The sequence below is a fragment of the Athene noctua genome, chromosome 2 (assembly GCF_965140245.1).
Source record: "Athene noctua chromosome 2, bAthNoc1.hap1.1, whole genome shotgun sequence".
Taxonomy (NCBI): domain Eukaryota; kingdom Metazoa; phylum Chordata; class Aves; order Strigiformes; family Strigidae; genus Athene; species Athene noctua.
This window is the reverse complement of record NC_134038.1, coordinates 27,776,032-27,798,023: the sequence shown is the minus strand read 5'-3', so window position 1 is coordinate 27,798,023 and position 21,992 is coordinate 27,776,032. Positions and strand designations below refer to the sequence as shown.

Genomic DNA, 21,992 nt, shown 5'->3' with positions numbered 1-21,992 from the left:
GTTCACACTGGTGCACAAAACCTCAGCCCCATCCCCTTGCCACAAGGGGATGCGCAGAGCCTCCTGCTGGTTCTCTCAGCTGTGCTCCATCTCCTTTCCACACCCCACACACAGACCAGTGTGGGCAGCAGCCTCTAGGCTGGGGAGACAAGTGATATGATCAAGGCTTAGCTGCCTTTAAAATTAACCAGAGCATAGCCTAGAGTACTCAGACACTGTTAATTTTATTTTGGTATCATACTCTGTCAAAGTTATGTCACAGGCGAAATGGTCCAACACTGAGAAGGAAAGTATGAAAGCACTTTAAAACAGTTTAGTAGTTTCTTGCCATCTAGACACACCAATTTAGGAGAAAAAAATGTAGTTACAGTAAAGACAGGAATGACAGTCATAGGTTATCTAATAGTTTAGTTCTGCCATACCAGATTTATTTTTCCAGTATGGTAAAAATCTTTGCACACAAGAAGCAGAAATACTTATTCTCAGTATCATCTCAGTCAAATGTATCACAGATTTCCAATGCAATGAGTTTACCAAAGGGTTCCTCTAAATTACAAACACAAGCATTTTGCCAATGTGATTACAACTGTCCCTTAACTTGTTTGAAAATACTGTTTCAGTATTTTCACAGTTCAGGAAACTGAACTTCATTACTTCCACAGCCCAGCCAAGTATTATTTACATGCCAAATAAAGAGCATCTATGTCATCAAAACCACAAAAAACAGTTAGAAGTTTCACATATATGTATTTTTAAACTAAGGAATATTTTAGAAAAGTCATCACTGAGGGATTTTGTTACTGCTGTACTCTTTCTCAAGTGATATTAAAATGAAGACACCACCTTCATGGATTTAGGCAGGCTCTTTGGAAGCTAAAGGGAAAGATTTCCTTTTTAATTACAGTTTACAAGGCAAGGTACAGTCATTAAAAATAACTTCTAAAAGGTATGCACATTACAAAATCAAGTATTTTTCTGTTCCTTACCTTGACAAAATTCAAAGTTCCCTTTTTTCCGGCAGTCACCTATCACTAAACTCAGTGCTCTCCAAGTGTTTCTTTTGACAGATATCATTCTCCACCAATCGCTCTGCTAATTTCCTCTTTCCTTTTCTGACTGGGACAGATATTATGTTCACCAGCCCAGAGATCAATCTTTTCTATTGACAACAACAAATGAAAAAAAAAAAAAAAAAGCATATATCACAGCCAGTTTAAAGCACCACACCCCTTCATTTGCATGATAATAGCAGTCTTTTAAATAAAAAGGGAAGACAAACACTATCATTCTAAATCAATTACCCACATTTTCTTAGTCAATATAAGGCAGTACTTTAAAACTGTATTAATTCTTCGACAAAGGCTGTTTCATAAGTTGATCATTTAAAACAGTTGACATATAGAGGGAAACAAAGTAAGGGCAGCCTCTATTCTACGATGAAAACACCTATTACCTAATTCTGTAAAAATACATTCACAGAATATGAAATATTACATACTTTACCTGGCTCAACAGAAGCTCTAGAGAATCATTTATTAAATAAACATGGTTACTAAAAATAGAGTCCTTGCAATTACACATCGCTATACTAATTTGGATATGTAAGTGACAACAGCAAACACATTTAAACAAAGAGAGATCACAAAGCTATTGATATATATATACAAATCATCCTCCCACTTTTGAAAAGGCAATTTCCCTCCCACTCCAACACCTACAAAAACTGTTTATTTGGGTTACAGAAATACTTTGTCATTTGTATGAGTCTGTATTGCAGCGTTGTCAGTTTTTCCAAGACATTAATATGCTTTTCAGGGGTTTGTAATCACGTCAAGACAGAAAGATTTTCTGAGCCAGGCACACACAGTTACATACATGCTTCAATCTGCATCCACTATTCAGGTATTTCGGGACATAAAGTTAAGCATGCATAAGGATCTGGTCGCAGCTGCATGCATTTAACCAAGAACCCAGCCCCAACCCTCTCCTGGACTAGATCTTCCTGCAAAAAAAATGTATCGCCCAAGGGCATTTGCAAAAGATCACATTTGTGTTTGCGCTAGAAATTGCAATCTTTCCCACAAACAAGCACCCTCCTCGAATCAAAACAAACCTTCGCAAGTTAAAGTTAAGGTTACAGAACAAAGGATCTCACCACTTAAAAGTCCTTTCTTTCCCGTGTTCGTGGTCAGACATTTCCCGCAGCCCTGACACAAGACAAAATTCTATTGATTTCAGTGAAAATGAGAGGCACGTAAGAACTGCGGGACTCTACCCAGGATTTGGCAACTGTGAAGCTTTCAATATGACAGAACTGCCTTTGGCATTTGGAAAATAATCTCAAAAATGTGGTTAGGACTCCCCAACTTGGGTGCAATAACTACTTCTCTAAAATTATTTTAATTTTCTGTGAGGTCCTCTAGTTGTCACCACGTTCTTATACAGGCAATAAATTCACCTTTCAGTTGCACCTTATAATGAATTGTGTATTTTTCAATTGTCCAGACTTTTGCATAACACTTAACATTTCCATAAATGCATACAACACTCTCTAAATTGTTGTTATTGTTTGATCTGATTTTTATGGCCATAAACTCATGCCCCTACCAAAACTGAAAAATCCTTCACAGACCAAGTGGCCCTATTAATTTCACTGAGACCATTTAAACATTAAGTTTTCTACCAAGTGACGATAGCACAATCTGGCTGAAATATGGGCTTACAGTGGAACATTAAATTAACATCATATTTTGGATTCAGAATTACACACAGCAGCCATCTGTAAAGATGTATCCATGTTTTGCTAACCTTTACTAATTTGGCCACTAGAAGTAATTATGATCAAATATGTTATATTATGTAACATATAACAATACAATATTTGTGTCTGCTGAATAGCATACTCCTTTTCCATGGCTGATACAAAAAATTTAAACCTCTTACTGTAAAAAAAAAAAAGTTCTTACTCCAAAAAAAGTACCCATCTGTCGTCCACTTTACAATGAAGACATCACTTTAACTTACTTCTCTTCCTTTGTTTCAGCCCCACGTTCATTTTCTCTGTAGGCCACATTTTCTAAAGTGATGGATGCATTCTGCTATACTCATTCTACGCTAATCTCCTTTTTAAATTTTATTTTTGCCTCCTGAGTTGTAAACTACCGCTGTTGTTCGAATGTACATGCAAAACTGTCTAAAGTCTGAACTTCACTGAAAGTAAAATGCCTCAAACAATTTGTAATCTTACGAGAGTGTTACAAAAAAGGATCAACATGTTGTATTACCATGGAAATTTTGAAAAACATACTTTCCCAAACAAATATTACTTTTTCTCAATGGTATGAAGTAATGAAAACCACATGTGTAAATCTGCGATCCGTGCAGTAGTTCAAGCTGCAGCTAATAGAAAATACAGAGAGTGAACTCTGCCATATAAAGGATTCTTGTTACAGAAATATAATGTGAAAACCAGATGCAGACAGAAAACCTTAATCACAGATGGGAATGTAATCACTGGCATACAGAATACTTTTTTGATCAATCTCAACCATATGAGAAATGTATTTATTTTCTAAGGAATGCAATAACTCGAGAGAGAGTCTTCTATTTGAATTCAGTTAACCTCATATTCACAGTGCTTTTATCTTGTGTATGGAGAGAAGGGGGATGCAACCTAAGCCAAGATTTTTAGAAGAGCCATTGGCCCTTGACAAATCATTCTTGTATCAGCTTATCTTTCAAGGAATTAATAGGATGTAAAGACTACAAATATCAGGATCAGCCTCAAAAGAAATCAACCATTATTGCACTTCCTAGTTACTGCCAGAAATCTCTTCATCACCGAAGCACTTCTCTGGTTAAATTTTTCCCTTAATATGTGGTTCTTCAGAAAGACAATGCTAAGAGCAGCACCGTTGCACTGAAGTTCTGCGAATCAGAACTGAAGTCCTACACCAGAGAATCTCCCTACTCCTTTACAAAAGCTGAAGAGTCATCGGTTCAAACCTAAGTTTACTTTGGGCTTCCTTCCAACTGCTGGAAGTCCCAGTGAATGCCCTCCACCCACACAGCTCGTGGGTGTCAGCGGGAAACAAAGCACCGCAGCGCACTGCAGCTATCCGGTTACATCCAGTGTCTAAAAGGCAGACTGCCTTCTACCAACTACCCAGACCAAGGTAGGACCAAGGTGACTCCTGCCAGCTTGTCACCAGTTGTGTCGCTGGTGACACTTCTGCTCAACTTTTAAGAGCTGGAAACACTACACTAGTAGTAAACTCCTCATGTAAAATATGGAAATTGCCATTAAAATCTGAAAATCAAGGTCCGAATTCAGGTCACTGGTATGCTACCAGCAGGACCTACCTACACTGTTACAAAGGCTCAGCATCTTCAAATAACTACACTCTTACAGTTCATCATCCAATTCATGTAAGAATTACATTTACCTAGATAAATTTTACACCTGGTGACTGAACTGGACTGTTACATTAAACTGCAATATAAAAGAAAATCATGCTAGGAAATAAAACTTGAGAAAGAAAAAGCATTCAGTGATGACAGACCTCCAGGCTCTTGGGTACAGCAGGGGTAGTTTACCTCCTGGCAATCCCTGATCCCTGCTGCACTCTCCTCCTGGACATACCCACCCTACCCAATAGTACCACAGCTCTTTACACAACACCGCCTGACTGTCACAGCTCACAACCGAGCTTATTAAGGTAACCCAAAGTTGGTATTAGTTTAACAGTACTGAATAACATAAACCACAATGATTTGGTAGCTGTTACACCAGAGGGGAGAGGGCGTGACAAAAGCCTTTGATGGGCACAGTATAGGCTGATTCTCCCCTCTGTCTTACTCTCTTAGAGCCTTGAAATCCCACTACCATCATCTCATTTTAGGTAACTGCAGTAAGAGGGCACAGGCTCTTCAGTACCCTACCAGAGGACGCCCAGCAGTGGCTCATCACAGATGTTCATTGGACAAACTGTGCTGAAGTTCCTGTAAATGTGCTTCCTTAACTGGATGCAGGTATGCTAGGTGAAATTTGAAGTCCACTACTTCCGTTTTCCCTCCTGTGTCAAGAACCAGCAAACGATTTGATGAAAATTCTTTGATTCCACCACTGCAACAGAAGTTTTTTAAACCATCTTGTCTCTTCTGTCATTTAACTTTTAAATTTCTGAGACTGCAGCATCGATAGGTAGTGCAGAAGTCAACATTTAACACTAAAGTACTACAGGCTGGATATGCTTGTCTTATTTCTAAACAAGCATGCCTAGATTAATAATAAACTTTGGCCAGATATATATTTTAATTTGCATGTTTTTCATATAGCATCATCATCATGTGTGTAGAGTGCTAAAAATGGAGTGAAATCTTCCAGCTGTAAAACAGTTCCACGTGACAAAACAGAGAGGGATCCTAAAAACTCCTGCTTCATGTCATGTGTAAGTGTGTGTGCCTGAGTTTTTTTTTCCCCTCTCATCTAATTTCATCTGTGAGAGACTCTCCCTAGAGGACAAGAGAGAACCAATTATATCCAGAGGTTGGTTTCTCCAAAATGAAGGCATCTGTTCCATGCCAACAACTTCCACATGGAAGAAAAACAGAACTTTGAAGGCATCTGCGTTCATGGTTGACAGTCGCAGATCTTAGGGTCTACTGTAATTGCCCAGCTGCAAACATGAATTGGTTGCTGCTGCTGTCAGCTGATCTCCTTGCACTAAAAAGAAGGAAGCTTAAATAACAAAGATAAAAATCAGGTATTCTTCCACAATACTGACACCTTTCCCCTTCTGAAGGAGGTATTTTTCCTGGTACAACAGGTTTGATGGAAGTAAATTGCAAGGTGGGTTTTAAATTAACATTTTACAAAATATTCTGTTTAAAATCTTGTCTAAAATGCTGTTCTTTAAATAACGTACAGGCCCAAGCACAATGTGCTCATTATTTGTTAGTATTTCAGACTGATATTGTGTAAGAGTGATTCAGAAACCAATATGACTCACCAGCCACAATCCTGCAGCCCACCTTATTTAGGCAAGTAGTCTTCAGTAAAACCAAGAGTACACCTGAGCAGAGGCTCAGAGTTTTCACCCAAAATTCACATGGCAGATAAATAACTAGTATGGCATTTATTACTCAACTCGCATCACTTCCAATGTGAGTGGATACTTTCCAAAGGACACTTAAAGAAACATTGCTGGTAGTTCAAAATCTGGCTTACAGCACTGGGTGCAACACCTGCAGTGAGATACTGAGTAACACTGTGCACCCTCACTGTTAAAAAATCAAGCAAACAGTTAACAAGAAGTTCATCCAAAGTAGCAAGACTCTAACTGATTTTCCAAAGCACAGAACTGAGTGCCATTTAGAGATCCAAGACTACTGATGGTGCAGCTGCAACAAAGACAATTAAAACCTGCCTGGCTTAAACAGAAAATGCATTAACATTTCCTATCTTTCACTCATCAGATAAAAGTGGATCATAGTTTCCAGAAATATTTCATGCACCTCATGAGTTTTTGTACTTTTCTTACTTATGATTTTTATCAGTAGCTTGAAAGAAGGAAGACACTGTATGTTAGGGGAATACTCTACCCTTTTATTTATTTAATAGAATTCTTTGTTATTCTGCTGGATTCCAGCTGCAATCCCAAACACACTCTGCAGCGATGGCATCCAGCCCTTCCAGGCAGATAGCCACACAGCTCAGGAAGGACCGTAAAGATTCCTACGCAGTTTCTCTTGCCTGGCACATATCTCAAATTATTATGAACGCGTGAAGTAGTGAACCTGGGGGGACACAGTATGCCTGACACTTCCTGACCACTTCTAAATTGCCTCCAGGAAGGACAAGAGTTGGGAGCGAGGACAATTAACACAGCCACCTGCTTCCTGTGACCTCCTGGGGAGCAGACATGGCCACCAATGACTCGCTCTGGCAATGTCACTGAGGTCCTGCCCATCCTTCTCTTCCCAGAGAAACTACGGGAAAATAAAAACAATAGTGGCCAATAATAGCTCTGTAAGAGAAGGTGAAATTTAGGCCTGGACTTCATGAGAAAAATAAATTAAAAAAAAAAAAAAAAGAAAATTAACATCAAAACCTCCCCATGCAAAGAGGAAAGGACCAATAAATCTCAGAATGCGGAAGGTAAATTATACATTGATTCACTCTTTAAAACTACTGTAGCTGTTATTTAGTGTAGCTATACACTTCTCTGGAAAACTTTGGAGCAGGCTTAAACACAGTTTTAACACAGCTCTTGGGATACAGAAGCTGAGAATCCCAGCCCCATGGACTCAATGGGAGCCTCTGAGAGTATTATTTCAGAAGGAATAGACCTTTTCTCTCCTTTATACGGAAGTCTTGTCAGGTAAGTATCATTTACAATTCAAAGAGAATGACTTATTTTACACTAAGACCTGAGCTAGCCCCCTTAACCTTAGATAAGATAGTGTCGTTAAGGCCATACCTAGATCTAAGTCTCAGAATCGATCCAACAAAGTATTGCTAAAATCACAGACGTGAGATGGAAGCACAGGAAACCTGAAAGTCCAGATCCTCAGACTGGTATTCAGACAAAAGAAACATCATCGTCACTAAGAACTGGGCATGTGAATACCATGGAAGAACTGAGCTCCAGTACTTTAATTCAATGTTTACAACCTCTGCTGACCCATGGAGTTGCACTAATTTATCATGGCGCACACGAAATGCACGAAACATTTGGAAGCTAAGCTAGTCTATCAGTTCAGTACAATGGTCTCCTTGCTCATCTGTAGCATGCTTTAATACAGGTTGCAGCATGCTTTTCCAGCATTAAGTGGTTTGCCAACAAGCTTTAAAAATAATAAATAGTACAGTCATGAAACAGCTTTTGCTTAATGGTTCCTAGAACTCTGTGACTTCACTCACTAAAAACCTTTCTATAACATTACCTTTAAATACTTTTAGCAATGCCACCATTAAAATAAAATAAAAAATCATCCTGGCACTACCATCCATTGATAGCACACCCGCAGGTGCCATTATCCCTAAATTTGTTGGCAGCTTTCTCTGGCACCACTACACTTTAATGGCTCTGGCAACAAACCCCACCTGGATGTCACTGAAAGCATTCCTTTGGAGCACTCTTCCCAAATATCCTTTGCAGCAGTATCATTCTGTCTCCTTTGCTGCATCCTAATCATCTCATTTTCTGGCAATAGCCTCATCCTCTCTCACTGTCAAAGCCTGAGCTGCTCCGGGGCAGTTCTCTTCCTGAACTTGTTTAATGCACTTGTGTTTCAATGTTGGGATGGATCTTCCAAGAGGATTTCAGGACAGTATCTTTCCTGCTCCGGTTTGGGTGTTCACTTGCACCTCAGCTTTAAAATTCATTGTATTACAGCTAGTAACACAACATGGCCAAACCACTGGGAAACCAAAGCACTGGTACCAAACCCTATATAATTTGATGCTTCATAACGGGGATTGTTAAACCTTGGGACTCTACCAGAAGGCACACACAGATTTACTCAACGTGTCACCCAACCTGTCATGACAGCATGAAGAAACAGCATCCTGATGCTGCCATTGCAGAAATAAACCAAACAAAAAAGAGAAAATGTAGTCTGGAAAAGAAATAATTATGGAAAGAAAGTGGAAAAGTTTTGAAGCTTGGATTGGGGGTTTTGCCCAAGCTATTTAAAATGACACTTGGGCCACAACTGAAAGGGGCACCTATGGGGTCATCATCAGAAATCAAAAAATGAAGACAAATAAAAGGAACCACAAAAGAAAATGGTGAGTGGTAATGACCAGTACTTACACAAATTGTATACTAACATCCAACAAGGCAACACACATAAGCCTCCTAGAGCTACTAGGAAAGTAACTACAATCTTATACAATTTACAATGGTCATGCAACCATCTCCCCATATTTTTGTCCAAATTCCTGGCTTTTACTCGTTGCATCAACCTTGTTTTTTCATAAATAATATCTTATTTTATTTATGCCTTATTTATTGCCTGCCACTTTGTGCACATTAATTCCACTCCACTAGGTGGAGTCTTCTGTCCTTCCAGACTGCAACCTAATTTCCAGAAGAGCCTATTATCCTCCATGAACTTTGGGTATTTACATTATTATAAGCACCACAGTCTAGCTGTCTTGATGGACAGAAAAGTGGACATGAATCAAATGCCTTCTTGAAATGACTGAAGAAATCATGAACTATCCCATGAAGATACCATATCTGCATGATGCAACATGGGATCATTCAGGAATACTGCTGCTGTACAGTTCTGTACAACACAACCATGCTTTTACAATGACTAAATTCAATAAATAATACTGAGTAAAAAAAAGGTATCACTTAAATAAGTCGCCATTATCACACATGCCCCAAAACTACATATAAACAAAACCAAGCTGATGATCTTTTAAATGTGCATATTCAGAAATATTTTTAATATTTAGGATGCCCTTCCTTTCCAGGCATCCCAAAACGTGTTACAAAAAAATGAGAGGGAGCATGAAAGGATTTCTTTCCATATTCACATTTCCATTCACAACCACTGGAGTTAAATATGGCAACTATTCAATAGGAACAGCAACACTGTGTGCAGCAGTTTTGCCAAAAAATAAGAAAAACAGAGCACTGCCATGAATGTGTTCAGAAAATTTAGATAAGAAAATGTGGATACCCTGCATCCAGCTATAACCTTTCTTTTGGGGTTGGACTTCACCCCAACCCCTGTGACAAGTACCAAAAAATCCCATGACCAAAGCAAAAAGTCCCTTGGTTTAACAACTCTTCAGGTAGACAGTTACCTCCACTAACACGCTGCGACAGAGCATTTGCTCGGTAATAATCGCAAGCAGAAAGCTCCTCGTAGGCGCCGAGCACTAACATGAGGCTCCTCAAGGCTCTCGCATCCCCAGGTCAGCTGAGGTAGGGCCTCCTCAGCACAGCTTCTGCTGTTGGCAGATATCACAAGCTATTTAAGGCTACAGACATTTTGCCCTGATCGACCATGTTTTTTGTAATATTTACTTCTCGTACATATGTCTATAACTGTGTATACGTCCCACAGAAGGTGAGGTTTAACAGGGTTAGCTTTGTTGGGGAAAAGAAGGTTTGGAGGAAAGGAAACAACTTCCATGTTTAGAAGATTTGAATCTAGTGACTGTCACGGGATGTAAACACTCTTCTGGGGAGGGAGGCTTTTTGTTATGTTTCAGGAGTGCACAGAGTTTTGGATAAAATCTGTATAAATAATCATCCCTCTGTCATTCAACATAAATTTATGCACATGTGTGCACACAGTTATGTTTGGGAATACAAACTATAAAGTAGACATGCCACAGACTTCTAGACAACCTACCACAAGCACGGATCTCGTACAAAATCCATTCTACATTTAAATTTCAGTTTATTGAATTTGAATTATTTCTGATCTGTAGATCACTTTGAGGAAAATCCCCCAAGGTCAAAAGCTTACAAATCCAACTGCAAAACCAAACAGAAGCATCAGCAAGGCCCTTTTCCCATGCAGACACCTGCCAAAAAACCCTCTGAGTTCCTGACTACTAGATTATAATCCAACATCTAAAACCTATTCTAATATTAAAACCAGGTAATTCTCTGTGTTGAAATAAAAAATTAAAAGCTTTTTTTTTTTTTTCTGCATGTTTACTCATGTTATGTACATAGAACTCTATAGATGTAACAGTGAATTATCACTTCATTTAGATCTTTATTTATAAAGTTAAAAAACACCCTTTTCACTAGGGTTTTTTTTTAATTAAAAAGCAATAATGTTATTTTCTCTGGAGATGCCTCTGATACAAAATTTATGCCCTACCGATGCTGGGCTTTCCAGGTTCATAAAACTCACTTGGATTAGCAGCTTCACAGCAGTGAATATTTTTGTATTATATGCATTCAAGCCTGATTTAATCATTCAATTTACCATGGAAAAAGTTACTCCAAAAGCCCCATTAACTAAAATGTCCTTGATGAGCCTAAACTTAAGATTTGCAGGTATAGCAGGAAAGAATGTTGTGTCATACTCTGAACATCCTTTACTTTGTACAAGGTCCGCAGCAGTAGGTAAAGCTGTATTGTTGCAATGGGGAAATCAGTCACTCATCATTTCAAGATACAATCACAGTTTATTAAAAAAAATATTTTAAATGTACAAGTTAAATCCTTTTACCAATACAGTGACATTCAGCTACCCAGTACCATTTTTACAGTCCAAAGAGATATGGTCCTAATTGCATAATGCCATTTTATCTGCTGAAGATAAAAGTGCCGATAAACAAAAATGCACATTAGGCAGGAGATTTTTCAGAATAGTTTTGTTTTTTTTTTTTTTTAAATAACCCACTTGCATTAACAAAAGATTGCAATGGCTTCCAAATTATAGGGTGTTATTTTTAGTGGAAGTAGTTCAATATTCATATTGGAGCAGATGTAGCAGTTTAACAAAACAGCTCTTCAAATCCTGCACAAATTGAAAACAGGAAAACTGATTGCATTTTCTCTTATCACTTTCCTTTTCTGAATTGACACTTTTGGCCTTCTGAAAATTTACACATGGCTTTCATCTCAACAGCACCTGCTGATCAAACAGAAACCTAACATTTTCATGAAAATGGTATAAAGGACTAGTTTTCTTTTTACCATCTTAAAGGGCATCAGCAGTCCACTTGATGGCAACAATTGCTGAGTAGATGGTACACTCAGAATACATTTTATATTTTCATTACACTTACTTTTAAAAATGAGTTAAACCACTAGTGGCTCTTTCATATTAGCTCTTTGTCTGCTTTAAATTAATTTCAATCTATCTCTGCCTAACCCTGATGGGTTTCATTCTACAGTCAGCTAGATTTTAAAGATCTGAAAGCCTTTGGAATAGTAAGACATGTTGCATGTTCTGCAGCCACTGGGTCTTCCTTATATATGCATTCATATGCAATTTGATAAATTAATATATACAATTATAAATACATATGTGCATATTGCACAGACATTTCTTTTTACACTGCTTATACTAAGGAAAAAATGTGTATATGCATCGCTCCACTATAGTCTCACTGCACTGAATTCCCCGAGCACTGCCGATAAAGCATGTTGAGGGGGAGAAACTCAAAGTGCATTTATTTATTTTAAAGTTGCTCTTTGTTTCCTTTGCAATCTTCAGACTGGGAGAAGGTCTAGCAGGTGCTCTGGAACTTGAGCAGCAAGACCAGGTTGAGATGCTGCCATTGGCGAACATGGCAAGCACGCAAACAGGCACAATCAGAAGTCCTTGGGCTCCTGCAAAAGTTCAATGTATCAAGTCATGTATAGAAAATATGAAACCTAAGTACCTTGTCATCCTGTCTGCTTCTGAGCCTGTAAACTCTGAAGCACAGCAGCAGGTAACAAGGACCATCTTCCACTGTACATAATTCTAGCTGTAATTAAAGATACTCCTGAAACCTGCTATCAGAAGCTACCTGTGTCAGCTTCTTAACTGATAGAGCCTTAACCCCTCTGAAGTACTCTGCTGCCATCCATTACCATTCTGCTTCAGTGATAAGGTAACCTGAAGGCAGAGATGACATACAGTAATATATGTGCCACTCCAGACAGTTGGTTCGTGAATTTCAGTGTTTCATCATGCTCACTGAGGCAATCACAAACCCGAAATGTCAATATGTTCAGTCAATGGAAGTAAAATAATGGGGCTCTATTGTCTTACCCTATCGATCCGCCGCTGTCAACAAGAATACATGCCCCCCTGGCTTTAAACAAATTTTAATTAGGCTTTTAGTTACCAGATCGTATCTATATATCTATCTGCGCAAACACTTGACAAAGTGAAATGGCAATATAAATATTTCAAACTTTTAAATATATTTTAAAGGTAATTGTTTAATGTTGCTTTAAGATATGATCGCTGATAAAGCCGTTTGCTAAAGCAGCATGTGCACACACTTAGCGTTCAAGTTATCTTAATCTGGAGAGAACTGAAAAATCACCACCGAAAGTTCAAAACAACAACAAAAAAAACCCAAACAAACAAAAAAAACACCCACAAAAAAAACCAAACCAAACCAAACCACACCACCCCACACACGCACACACACACCAAAAAAAAAAAAAAAAAAAAAAAGACTCCGCTTTTCCTAGAGCCCGCTGTCATCCTCTGCGGCACTTTGGAAGGCAGGAGCCTCCGCTGCCACCACCCGGACGCGGGCAGGGCGGGTGCCCGCAGGCCCGGCTGGCAGCCTCTCCCCTCACGCGCGAGCCGAGGCCGGGCGGGCCGCCTCCCGCTCACCTGGGCCCCAGCCGCCACCCCGCTCCCGGGGCCGCGGCTCTCCCGCCGCGCCGGTCCCTTCCCCCCACCACCCCCGTCCCGTGGAACGCCCGGACAAGCCGCCCTCCTCCTCCCTCGACTGTGTTTAGAGCGGGGTCCCCCAGTGACCTTTTGTTCCCCGGACACCTCCTCCCTCCCCGCTCCCCTCAGCGCGGCCCGGGGGCGGGGGAGGCAGCACCCAGGCCGCGGCTGCCCCACGCACAACAAAAGGCAGATCCCTTCTCCCTGCCGGGTAATCTCTGCCTGTAAATCCCCCGCCCGCCCCGGGGTTGGGGGAGAGTTGGGGGATGATCAGAGGTTACATCTTCACTTCTCCCCACTCCTATCGACTTGTGCAGCGCCGAGGGAGCCGGGCGGCGGGCCGGGCGGCGGCGAGGGGTGTCCCCCCGCCCGCCTCGCCCCGAACCGCGGGTGGAGATTACCTTCCGGCGGAGGGAGGGAGGGAGGCGCCGGCGCGGCCCGGGCTTTGTGCGCTTCACACGCCTCGCAGCTTATCTGCGGCGCAGGGACGGCACATCGCGCCTCCCTGGCCCTGCCGGCGCGGGGGGAGCGGGACGGCGGCGTGCACCGGGGCGATTACGGTATCAGCGCGGCCCAGATGGAGGCCGGAGAATGGACGGTGGGTGTGAGGGAGCGGGGCTGGGGCCGGGGCGGCACGGCGCGGGCCGGGGTCCCCGGGGAGGCCGCGCCCGGCCTGAGGAGAGGCGCCACCTCCGCGCCGCCCACCGGGTGAGAAGGCGGCGGCGGCGGCTCCCTCCGTGCCCCGGTCTGTGCTCGAGCCTCCCCTCAGGCAGGCACCGGCCCGGCCCTGTCCCCGGAGGTTGCCCCGAAGCCTCTCCGGGATATGGACCCTGCCAGAAGCCCAGGGGAGCGCAGCGCTGGCTCCTCCAGGCTCCCCCACCCGAGGGCGTCACCGTTTCCACACCTACGTCCTGCACGGAGCTCGACCGCTCCGGGCCCAGAAATTCCTGGCCCGGCGTGGTCGCGGGGATGTACCCGCTCCCAGTTCGGCCAAGTCTCGACCTAACCCGACCCGCTGGGCCTTGCCAGTTGCGGAGGAGCCAGAACACACACAAGAGTGCTGCTCTGAGCGGTGGCATCCTGCGCCAGAGGATGAATGATGAGCCAGCGTAGGTCCCTACACCTCAGGTTTTGAGAGAACAGAGGGTTTATTTTGAGGATTCATCAGAGAGGACTGGGTTATGAGGTAAAGGGAGGGGAGGCTGCAAAGCAGCCCAGCCTGCCTACCACAAGCACAGCCGGCCAACAGCATGGCTGCACCAGGCTGCCCAGCGAGCTCTGCACGCTTGGGTTTTGAAATTTTAAAAACGTTTCTCACTAGGAATCAACATTTATTTGTTAAGGAAGCACATTTCCATTGCATGTCTGCGGAGGAGCACCGTGAAGGCTGAAGGCTGAGATGAGGACAATGATGGCACGCCGGAGTGAGACAGGCATTGTTCAGTGCAGAACTCCTTCCAAAATCACTCGTCCAAGATAGCAGGTTTTACCACAAGAAAATAAAGGGAATTTGACACCTAATACAAAGTGAAAACCAGAACCTAGATGGGGGAAGGGCATGTGTGTGAAAATCGTGTCACCGCAATGAATGTCAGATAAAAAGGGGTCTGTCACAAATCCTCCACTAATCCAATAATGCGAAAACCTCTTGGTATCACTGAGACATAACACAAGGTAATTTTTTTTATTTTTCATAAACCACTCTGTATGTTTAGCCTTAGAAAGACAGCAATTTGGTGAATTTTCCTGTCACAACGACAGAACTTTGTTTTTTTCATTAAAGGCAAACTGATTTTCACATGTCAAATTTTACTATGCATTCCTCAGCTAGTATTTTTACCCTGAAGAAGGGCCACTTCTCCCTTAACTTCCTCCACTTGTCAGCTGTGTGACAACCATATTTAGAGGTAATCGGACAGGTCATATTATAAAAGTTTTATAAAAGTTTGTCAACTCATTTGAAACCTTAGCCCCTAAAATTAATGGTATGATCTATGCATCTCTAAAGAAAAGTGACTTTAATTAATTCAACCTGCAAGGTGCCACAGAGCCTTCTCTCTGCATATGTTCTTTAAAAATATTATGTACAAATGAGAGATTGCTCTTTCTAGGGATTTTTGTTAGGGATTTTTTCCTTGACATATATATATCATGCCATAAACTAATTTAGGATCCAGCAGATTCTCATCTTGCAGAGCCACAATGTGTGTCTTATATCTATGTTAGCCATTCTGACAGGCAGTTTTACTACTCAAATCACAATTCTCTAAAGGAAAACTAATCCAGGATCCTTTCTAATGTAAACATTTTGCTGCAAAAGCACTCACATTTAAAAATAAAGCAGTATGTGTTAATAAAATAAATACAATCAGAGTACAAATGTGTAACAGAAGTGGCGTTCCATAAGCACAGCTGTCTCAAAGTCCAAGCTGCAGGCTAGAAATCTTAATTTCAACTGACTCTCTCTTAATAATGGGTTACCTTCCTATAAAGCGTAAAGTCCATCTGCCCCAGGCAGATAAGTTTTGAAGCATTAAAATAGATAAAAATCTAACATTTTCTTTCTTGCATTGAATATGTGAATTCTAGTGTGCTATAATGTGAGAATTCCAACATATGACCATTATGGCATAATATCTCATAGCTCAGCTTGTCATTACTTCACTTGTAATTCTTATGTTAATTATGTTCATAATTACTATAAACAGATGTGGTAGAAATTCATGTGACCTTTTACTGCAGAATGCATTTCTCACTCTTTCCACTTTATTTTAGTAATATAGTGTTAAACCAGAGGAAAGTATTTCTGACACATGCTGCATGTATGTCTGTACCTATTTAACATGAAACCATTTCTACCTCGTATTTTAGCCAAAGGACCACCTATATGCCAGTACATTGACACGAAAGTGATGGTAACTGAGAAGTCTACCCTGAAACGTACACCTAAAAGGTTGTGCTTACAGTGAACCTTTTGACTAAACCTTCAGCTAAAGCCACCGCTGAAGGCTAGGACTTAAATGGAGCACTGCATTTTTATTCAGCACCTTTGTTAATGCAGCAGTATCCTGCTTTACAACTACAAGTACATGACAGCCATACAGCAATTTATTTTACTCACAGCTCAACCATCACCGTCTGTACACAAAACACATTTACAATAAAATCACTATGGATTTCATTAAGAGAAAGCTTACTCGAATTTCATTTCTTTGGACCTAATCTATAATTAGTGTGGACAGACAGGTGCAAACCCTTCTCCTCTACAGATGGCTACTGGAAATGGTGCAAAATAGCTCCTTCTGTTTAAACAACACACAGATAACCTGCTCTGCTCTTATCACTTACAATTACCTCCATTATACTGAACTAATGTTTACTTTAATAAAATGTCCACTGTTCTCTAAACGTTATTTGGAAACTTTCATATCGATGGCAGGAAAAAAAAAATGAAGATGGAAGTCAATGTCTTTCGGATTAAAATTTTTTTTTGGTGAAAAAAAGCCTTTTACAGAGCAGGATATTTTGACTTGGATTTTACATCTGCTGATCATTTTTCTTTATCCACAAAACCACACGGTATACTACTTCCTGATGTATTTATGCTACCATATATTAAACTAATCAGGTTTATAGTAAATAAAACAGGATAACTGCCATTTTAAAGCAGTTCCTTAAAAAGGAACATCTATGTGGAAAACCAAGACCCTTTACATTAAAACTTCAGTTTTTAAACTGCTTTAGATTTTCAAGTGAAAGAAGGTAAAGAAAGTGTAATCTGGAAGCCAATGTTTTAAGAATTTACACTCTCGCTACTTCTGCTAAATTTAGTGTCAGTTTAAACTTCTATAAATACAGGTTGTTATTAAAGGCAAAGACTTTGAAAAAAGAACAGGCTGCTACTAACTACAGGAATCAAAGTTTTTAATGTCTTCAGATTAAAAATACTTTTCTTTTTACACTTCTTTAGCCAAGCCATGAAGAAATAACCCCTTCACAACACCAAATTCACGTTTTGATTTCAGCTGATAAGACTTCTTGATCTCTGCGTGACAACTTAAGTTTCTACAGAACAAAGAACAAGATCTTCTCCCCTCCATCTAAGAAATCTGAAGCTCCTGCAATAGCAACATACTAATATCCGTATTCAATTAGCTAAAGATTTAACAGTAATGGACTGTGGCAAGTGGATTTGAAAGATGAAAATGACAATTGTAAGCCCTTTCTCCCATCACCCCCAATGCAAATACTGCAGATGCCTGTTTCACCCAGAGTGTCTGGCAACGAGGAGTCTGCAGTCTGCACAGTACCTCAGTGAAGTGAGCTTCGCATTCAACGCCTGTCGTCTGAAGTTCATTTCAGAGAAGTGAGAAACAGGATTTGACAACGAAGAATGTCCTGAACTGGCTAGCCACTGACCAGCACTCCAGGTGGAGCTATTTTTCTCCTCTTTATTCTATAAACAATACTTCCAGTATAAAAGTCCATGTGCGCACAGGCATACATAGTGTTAAGCGTATACAGATGAGAGACACCGTGTGATGTTTTTACTGGTCCATTATTTAGGCACGAAACGAGTTAACGTTAAGGTGGTCAAAAATGGTAGAAGGCAATGTTTTACTTGAAAAGATTTTGGAAACTATTTAAAAGCTCAAAGCCTTTGAAGAAAAACAAGTTGTGCAGCAGTTGCCAGGAAGCAGTGACCTAACACTGCTGTCTGCATTCCATTACAAACAGAATGGTTCTTGTCTCCTACAGCATGCTCGGGGCTCGGGAGCCCAGCGCTCACCCTCCTGCAGACGCAGGGCCCGAGGAAGACGGAAGACGTCCTGCTATCATCTCCTGTACGCCTCGCCTGGCTACAGCTTGCCAGAGACATCAACGGATTTAAGGGTGGGCTGGGTTTTTGGTGGGGTTTGGGGTTTTCTTGCACTGGTGCGTAGTTGCACTTCCCATGACAGCAAAGCAAAACAAGGCATGAATTGAAAAGTAGTAGCAATTATATTGAAGGTTCAGATATGATAAAACTGACCTCAGAAAAGTTACCAGTTATCAAATAAAGTATAACTTCCTAATTAAAGACCTTTACAGCAAGCCTGCCGTGCATCTCACACCTAACAAAGCCTTTGCCAACTTCATAGTCATTGGCTGTACAGTTATGAACAAGCCGTATTCAGATCTTTCCCCTAGTGTTTCTTCTATTGATGGGGAGCCACAGAAACACCTAGTGCTAAAAACCAGGACATATAAACAAGAGAGACCAACTTTTCTAACATTCAGCCGAGCTGAAGGAAATTCCCTGATCATATTGGATTTCCTAAGGAAATCAGCCCAGAATAAACTGAATAAGGTTTTCAGACTTCCCATGGAAAGGTCAAGCATCAGCTTTAACAACCATTAGAAACCAGTTTCAATCCTCTCGGCTGTCCAGATTCACTAAACCGTTACCAGAAAAGCAGAACAGAAAACCCGGACAATAGAACTCAAATCTAAAAATGTCTTTCACGTCTTGCCTCAAACTACAGTTAACAAAGTTGCCTATTTAAACTTTCCATTGCATCTGTCAGGATGCAGAAACGGAGAAGGAAATGTAAAGCTGCAAGGGTATAATTAAATATATTCACCCTTAGCCCTAACATACTGTGTTTACAAATACAATAATTATGTTTCTAGCTACACGTCAAAAGAAAATATTTTCTAAGTCCTTCAAAAAGCATGCAAGCATTACTGTAAGTAGGAAATAAGTCAAAACAGATTAGTAGATCAAAAATGGGAGGGGGGGGGAGGAATCCTGCTTTGGTCAGCAACTCGGACCACCGTCAGGGGATAAATCAATTTGCAGCAGCTGTGGACAGCCATTTAAGTCTGGGGCCTGAACAGATTAATTAGGGGAAGCGATGTTAAAAGTTAAAGGGGTCAGCGTTACATTAAGCACACGAATATCTGCTGGAGCAAAGGCTTGGCCGTCTGTACCGAGGCGTCGGTCGGGGCTACGCCTGGAGCCAACCGCGTGGCCGCCGCCGCGCTCCGGCCGCCTGCGAGGGGCACACGCAGCGCTCCTGCCCAGCCCCGCGGGACGCGCCGCCACAGCCAGGGCGGGCGCGGCCAGCCCCGCCGCGGGTGGCCGTGGAAAACTTGCGCAGCTCTTTAGGGAAGATTTGCGACCGCGGGTTGAGCGGCTAGCAGCCGCGTCCCAGCATCCGCGGGGCAGGAGCTGCCCGGCTGCGGGGCGGCACTGCCCGGAGCCGGCGAGACTGACAGGTCCGGCCCCTGCCGTGATTTAGGGCGAGGCAGGGGTAGGAGGGGGTGACCGGCAGAGCCCGCTGCGGATCCGGAGCGGCTGGAGGCGGCTGCTGCCCGGCGCGGCGGCGGCGGGGAGCCCCGGGCTGCGGCCGGGCGGCAGGCGGGGGAGGCTGCCGCCGCGCCTCGTACCTTCGCCCTCCCTCCTTCAAACTTCTCAGTGACCTGAAGGAAGCAGCATTTTAGCTCCTGGTTGGAGCAAGAGCGATTCGAGAGCTGCGTCCGATCAGTTAGTTTCAGTTTCTCTCTAACATTTAGGAGAGCAGAGCACTAACGATGATGTTTCTGTATATAATTTATACGTCTGAAGGATTAGCGGGTGCTCCTGCGAAGGTGGCAAGTCCTTCCTTACCCTAAACCCAATTTTTGTCCAATCTCACAACTTTGGCACTAACAAAAAGACTCGGACTCGTCAAAAGTCAAAGGCTCGTCTACGTGGCCGGCAGTATGGGTTTCACTCTTCCAATCTCCCTTATCGATGGTCTGTTACGGATTTATGGAATCAAACCATTCAGCTCAGCTAGACGACATGACACAAGTACATTGTACTGCAGTTTTGTAAATGCAATCCCTAACGTTGCCCTCTCGTTTTAGAAAACGAGATACTTGCAACATCGCGGTGCAGCTAAAGACGACGTGCAGCGCCTGAAATATTTCTTGCAAAATAGCCTGAAATGATGTTGCCAGCGCTACATAGTCCGATGATCGTAATGAAACAAGCAGAACAAATACCCCACCAGAAATATTTCGGACACTCCGACTCACATTGGCTAGCTGTGATCTGGAGAGAGGTGAGGCAGGGGAGAAAAAAAAAAAAAAAAAAAAAAAAGGCAACTTCCAAATCGAGACAGAAACCCAACACTATGGAAGAGTATGTGCTTGGGAGGGTTGTTTTCTACAAGACGGGGTTGTTCGGTTTCTGGGTCTGGGCTCCTGAGAAATATTCGGGGTGCGAGTTTGTGAGCCGGGGACAAGGGTTGCAAGAGCTGCATGCAGTGCTAACCTTGCCCGGGCACAGCGGCAGCCCCGGTCCGCCTGGGTTAGTTACAGCCGCGGGAGCCCCTCCGAGCCGGGAGAGACCTACGGGAAAGGAGAAAGGGAACAAAAAGGGGGCTCGGGCTCCCCCCGCCCCAGCGCGCCCTGCCCGCGCCCCGTACTCACACTGCAAAGGACCGGAGATTCCCACCATTCGCCACGGGCTGCGAGCTGCAAATAAAAGTTCCCGTCCTGCTCGGGGGAGAGCCGGCAGCCCAGGCTGCTGGAGGGGCGAGGGGGTGGGAAAGGGGAGAGCAGCGCAGCGCGGCTTCCCTTCCCAGTCCAGATGATCCACGTCCACAAAAGTCAAAACGAGCTGAGGAGAAACTCCAGCTGCTCTTCCCCCCCCACCCCCCTCTCTCGCTCTGGGTTTTTTTTTTTTTGTTGTTGGGTTTTTTTTTTTTTTTAAAGGAGGATCAGCTCGAGAGAGACTACTGGTTCCACGGGAAAGGACAAGAACCAAAAATAAAGCAAAGTCTCCAAGTCGAGATAATTAATGCCCAGGTCCTTCTCCTTGCTGCCGCCGCCGCAGACAAACGTGATGTGGAGCGCAGGGAGCGGCCGCTGTCAGTGGCGGGGTCTCTGCGTGTCCCCGGGCAGCCGACGCATAGCTCTGCCCCCGGCGAGCCGCGCCGGTGCCGCGCCGAGCCGAGCCGAGCCGAGCCGAGCCGCCCGCCCGAGGCTGCGCCGCTGGCCGCGCCGCGCTCCGCTCCGCTCCGCCCGGCTCCGCGCCGCTCCCCGCTAGCAGGCACCTCGCGAGGCAGGCAGCATACTGCCGGCAGCCGGCCCGGCCCCGCTACCCAGGTGCAGGGGGGGAGGGCTTAAAGCAGTGGGAGGTGATAGAGGTAGGAGACATCTGTGTCGTGAGGAGGTTAGTGGGGGTCAAGTATATGTTAACAATAGGCGAGCGCGGTCCCTCTCGGGCAGCCTGCCTACTCTTTCTTTCTTTCGCTCGCTTTTACTGGGTGGACATCTAACTTGCTCCCTAATGATGCCTCCCCGGCTTTAAGAGTCCAGACTGCCCTGCAGTAACCCAAGACAAACACTTTCTCTAGCCATCTGGAGAGCTCCTGGCTGCTCTGCCTGTGTCTCATCACTGTGTGAAGAGACAGCAGTGCTAGAAATCAAGCCACTCTCAGATCTACTCTCTAATCCCCTTCTGTTAGCTGATTTCCAGTCAGACTGTTTGCTTTTGCATTAGATAATAGCCTTAGAGAAAACAATTATCATTTTCTTTTTCCCTTTGTTTTTCCTTCTTTCTAAAGTAC

The 21,992-nt window shown here is 43.0% G+C and overlaps 1 protein-coding gene across 4 annotated transcripts in view; it reads right to left on the bottom strand.

Moving 5' to 3' along the window:
• Positions 1 to 21,697, bottom strand: part of RUNX1T1 (RUNX1 partner transcriptional co-repressor 1) — a 117,118-nt gene extending 95,421 nt beyond the window's left edge. The window contains exons 1-2 of one of the 4 annotated variants that reach the window (XM_074898737.1): positions 20,851 to 21,697; positions 987 to 1,159 (exon numbers count right to left, since the gene is read on the bottom strand). In XM_074898737.1, coding sequence (XP_074754838.1) covers positions 987 to 1,074 — 88 coding nt within the window. In that variant the 5' untranslated portion in view covers positions 1,075 to 1,159; positions 20,851 to 21,697. The remainder of the gene's footprint in view (positions 1 to 986; positions 1,160 to 20,850) is intronic. The other 3 variants (XM_074898733.1, XM_074898738.1, XM_074898734.1) reach the window with 3 other exon arrangements.
• Between the last annotated feature and the right edge of the window lie 295 nt (positions 21,698 to 21,992).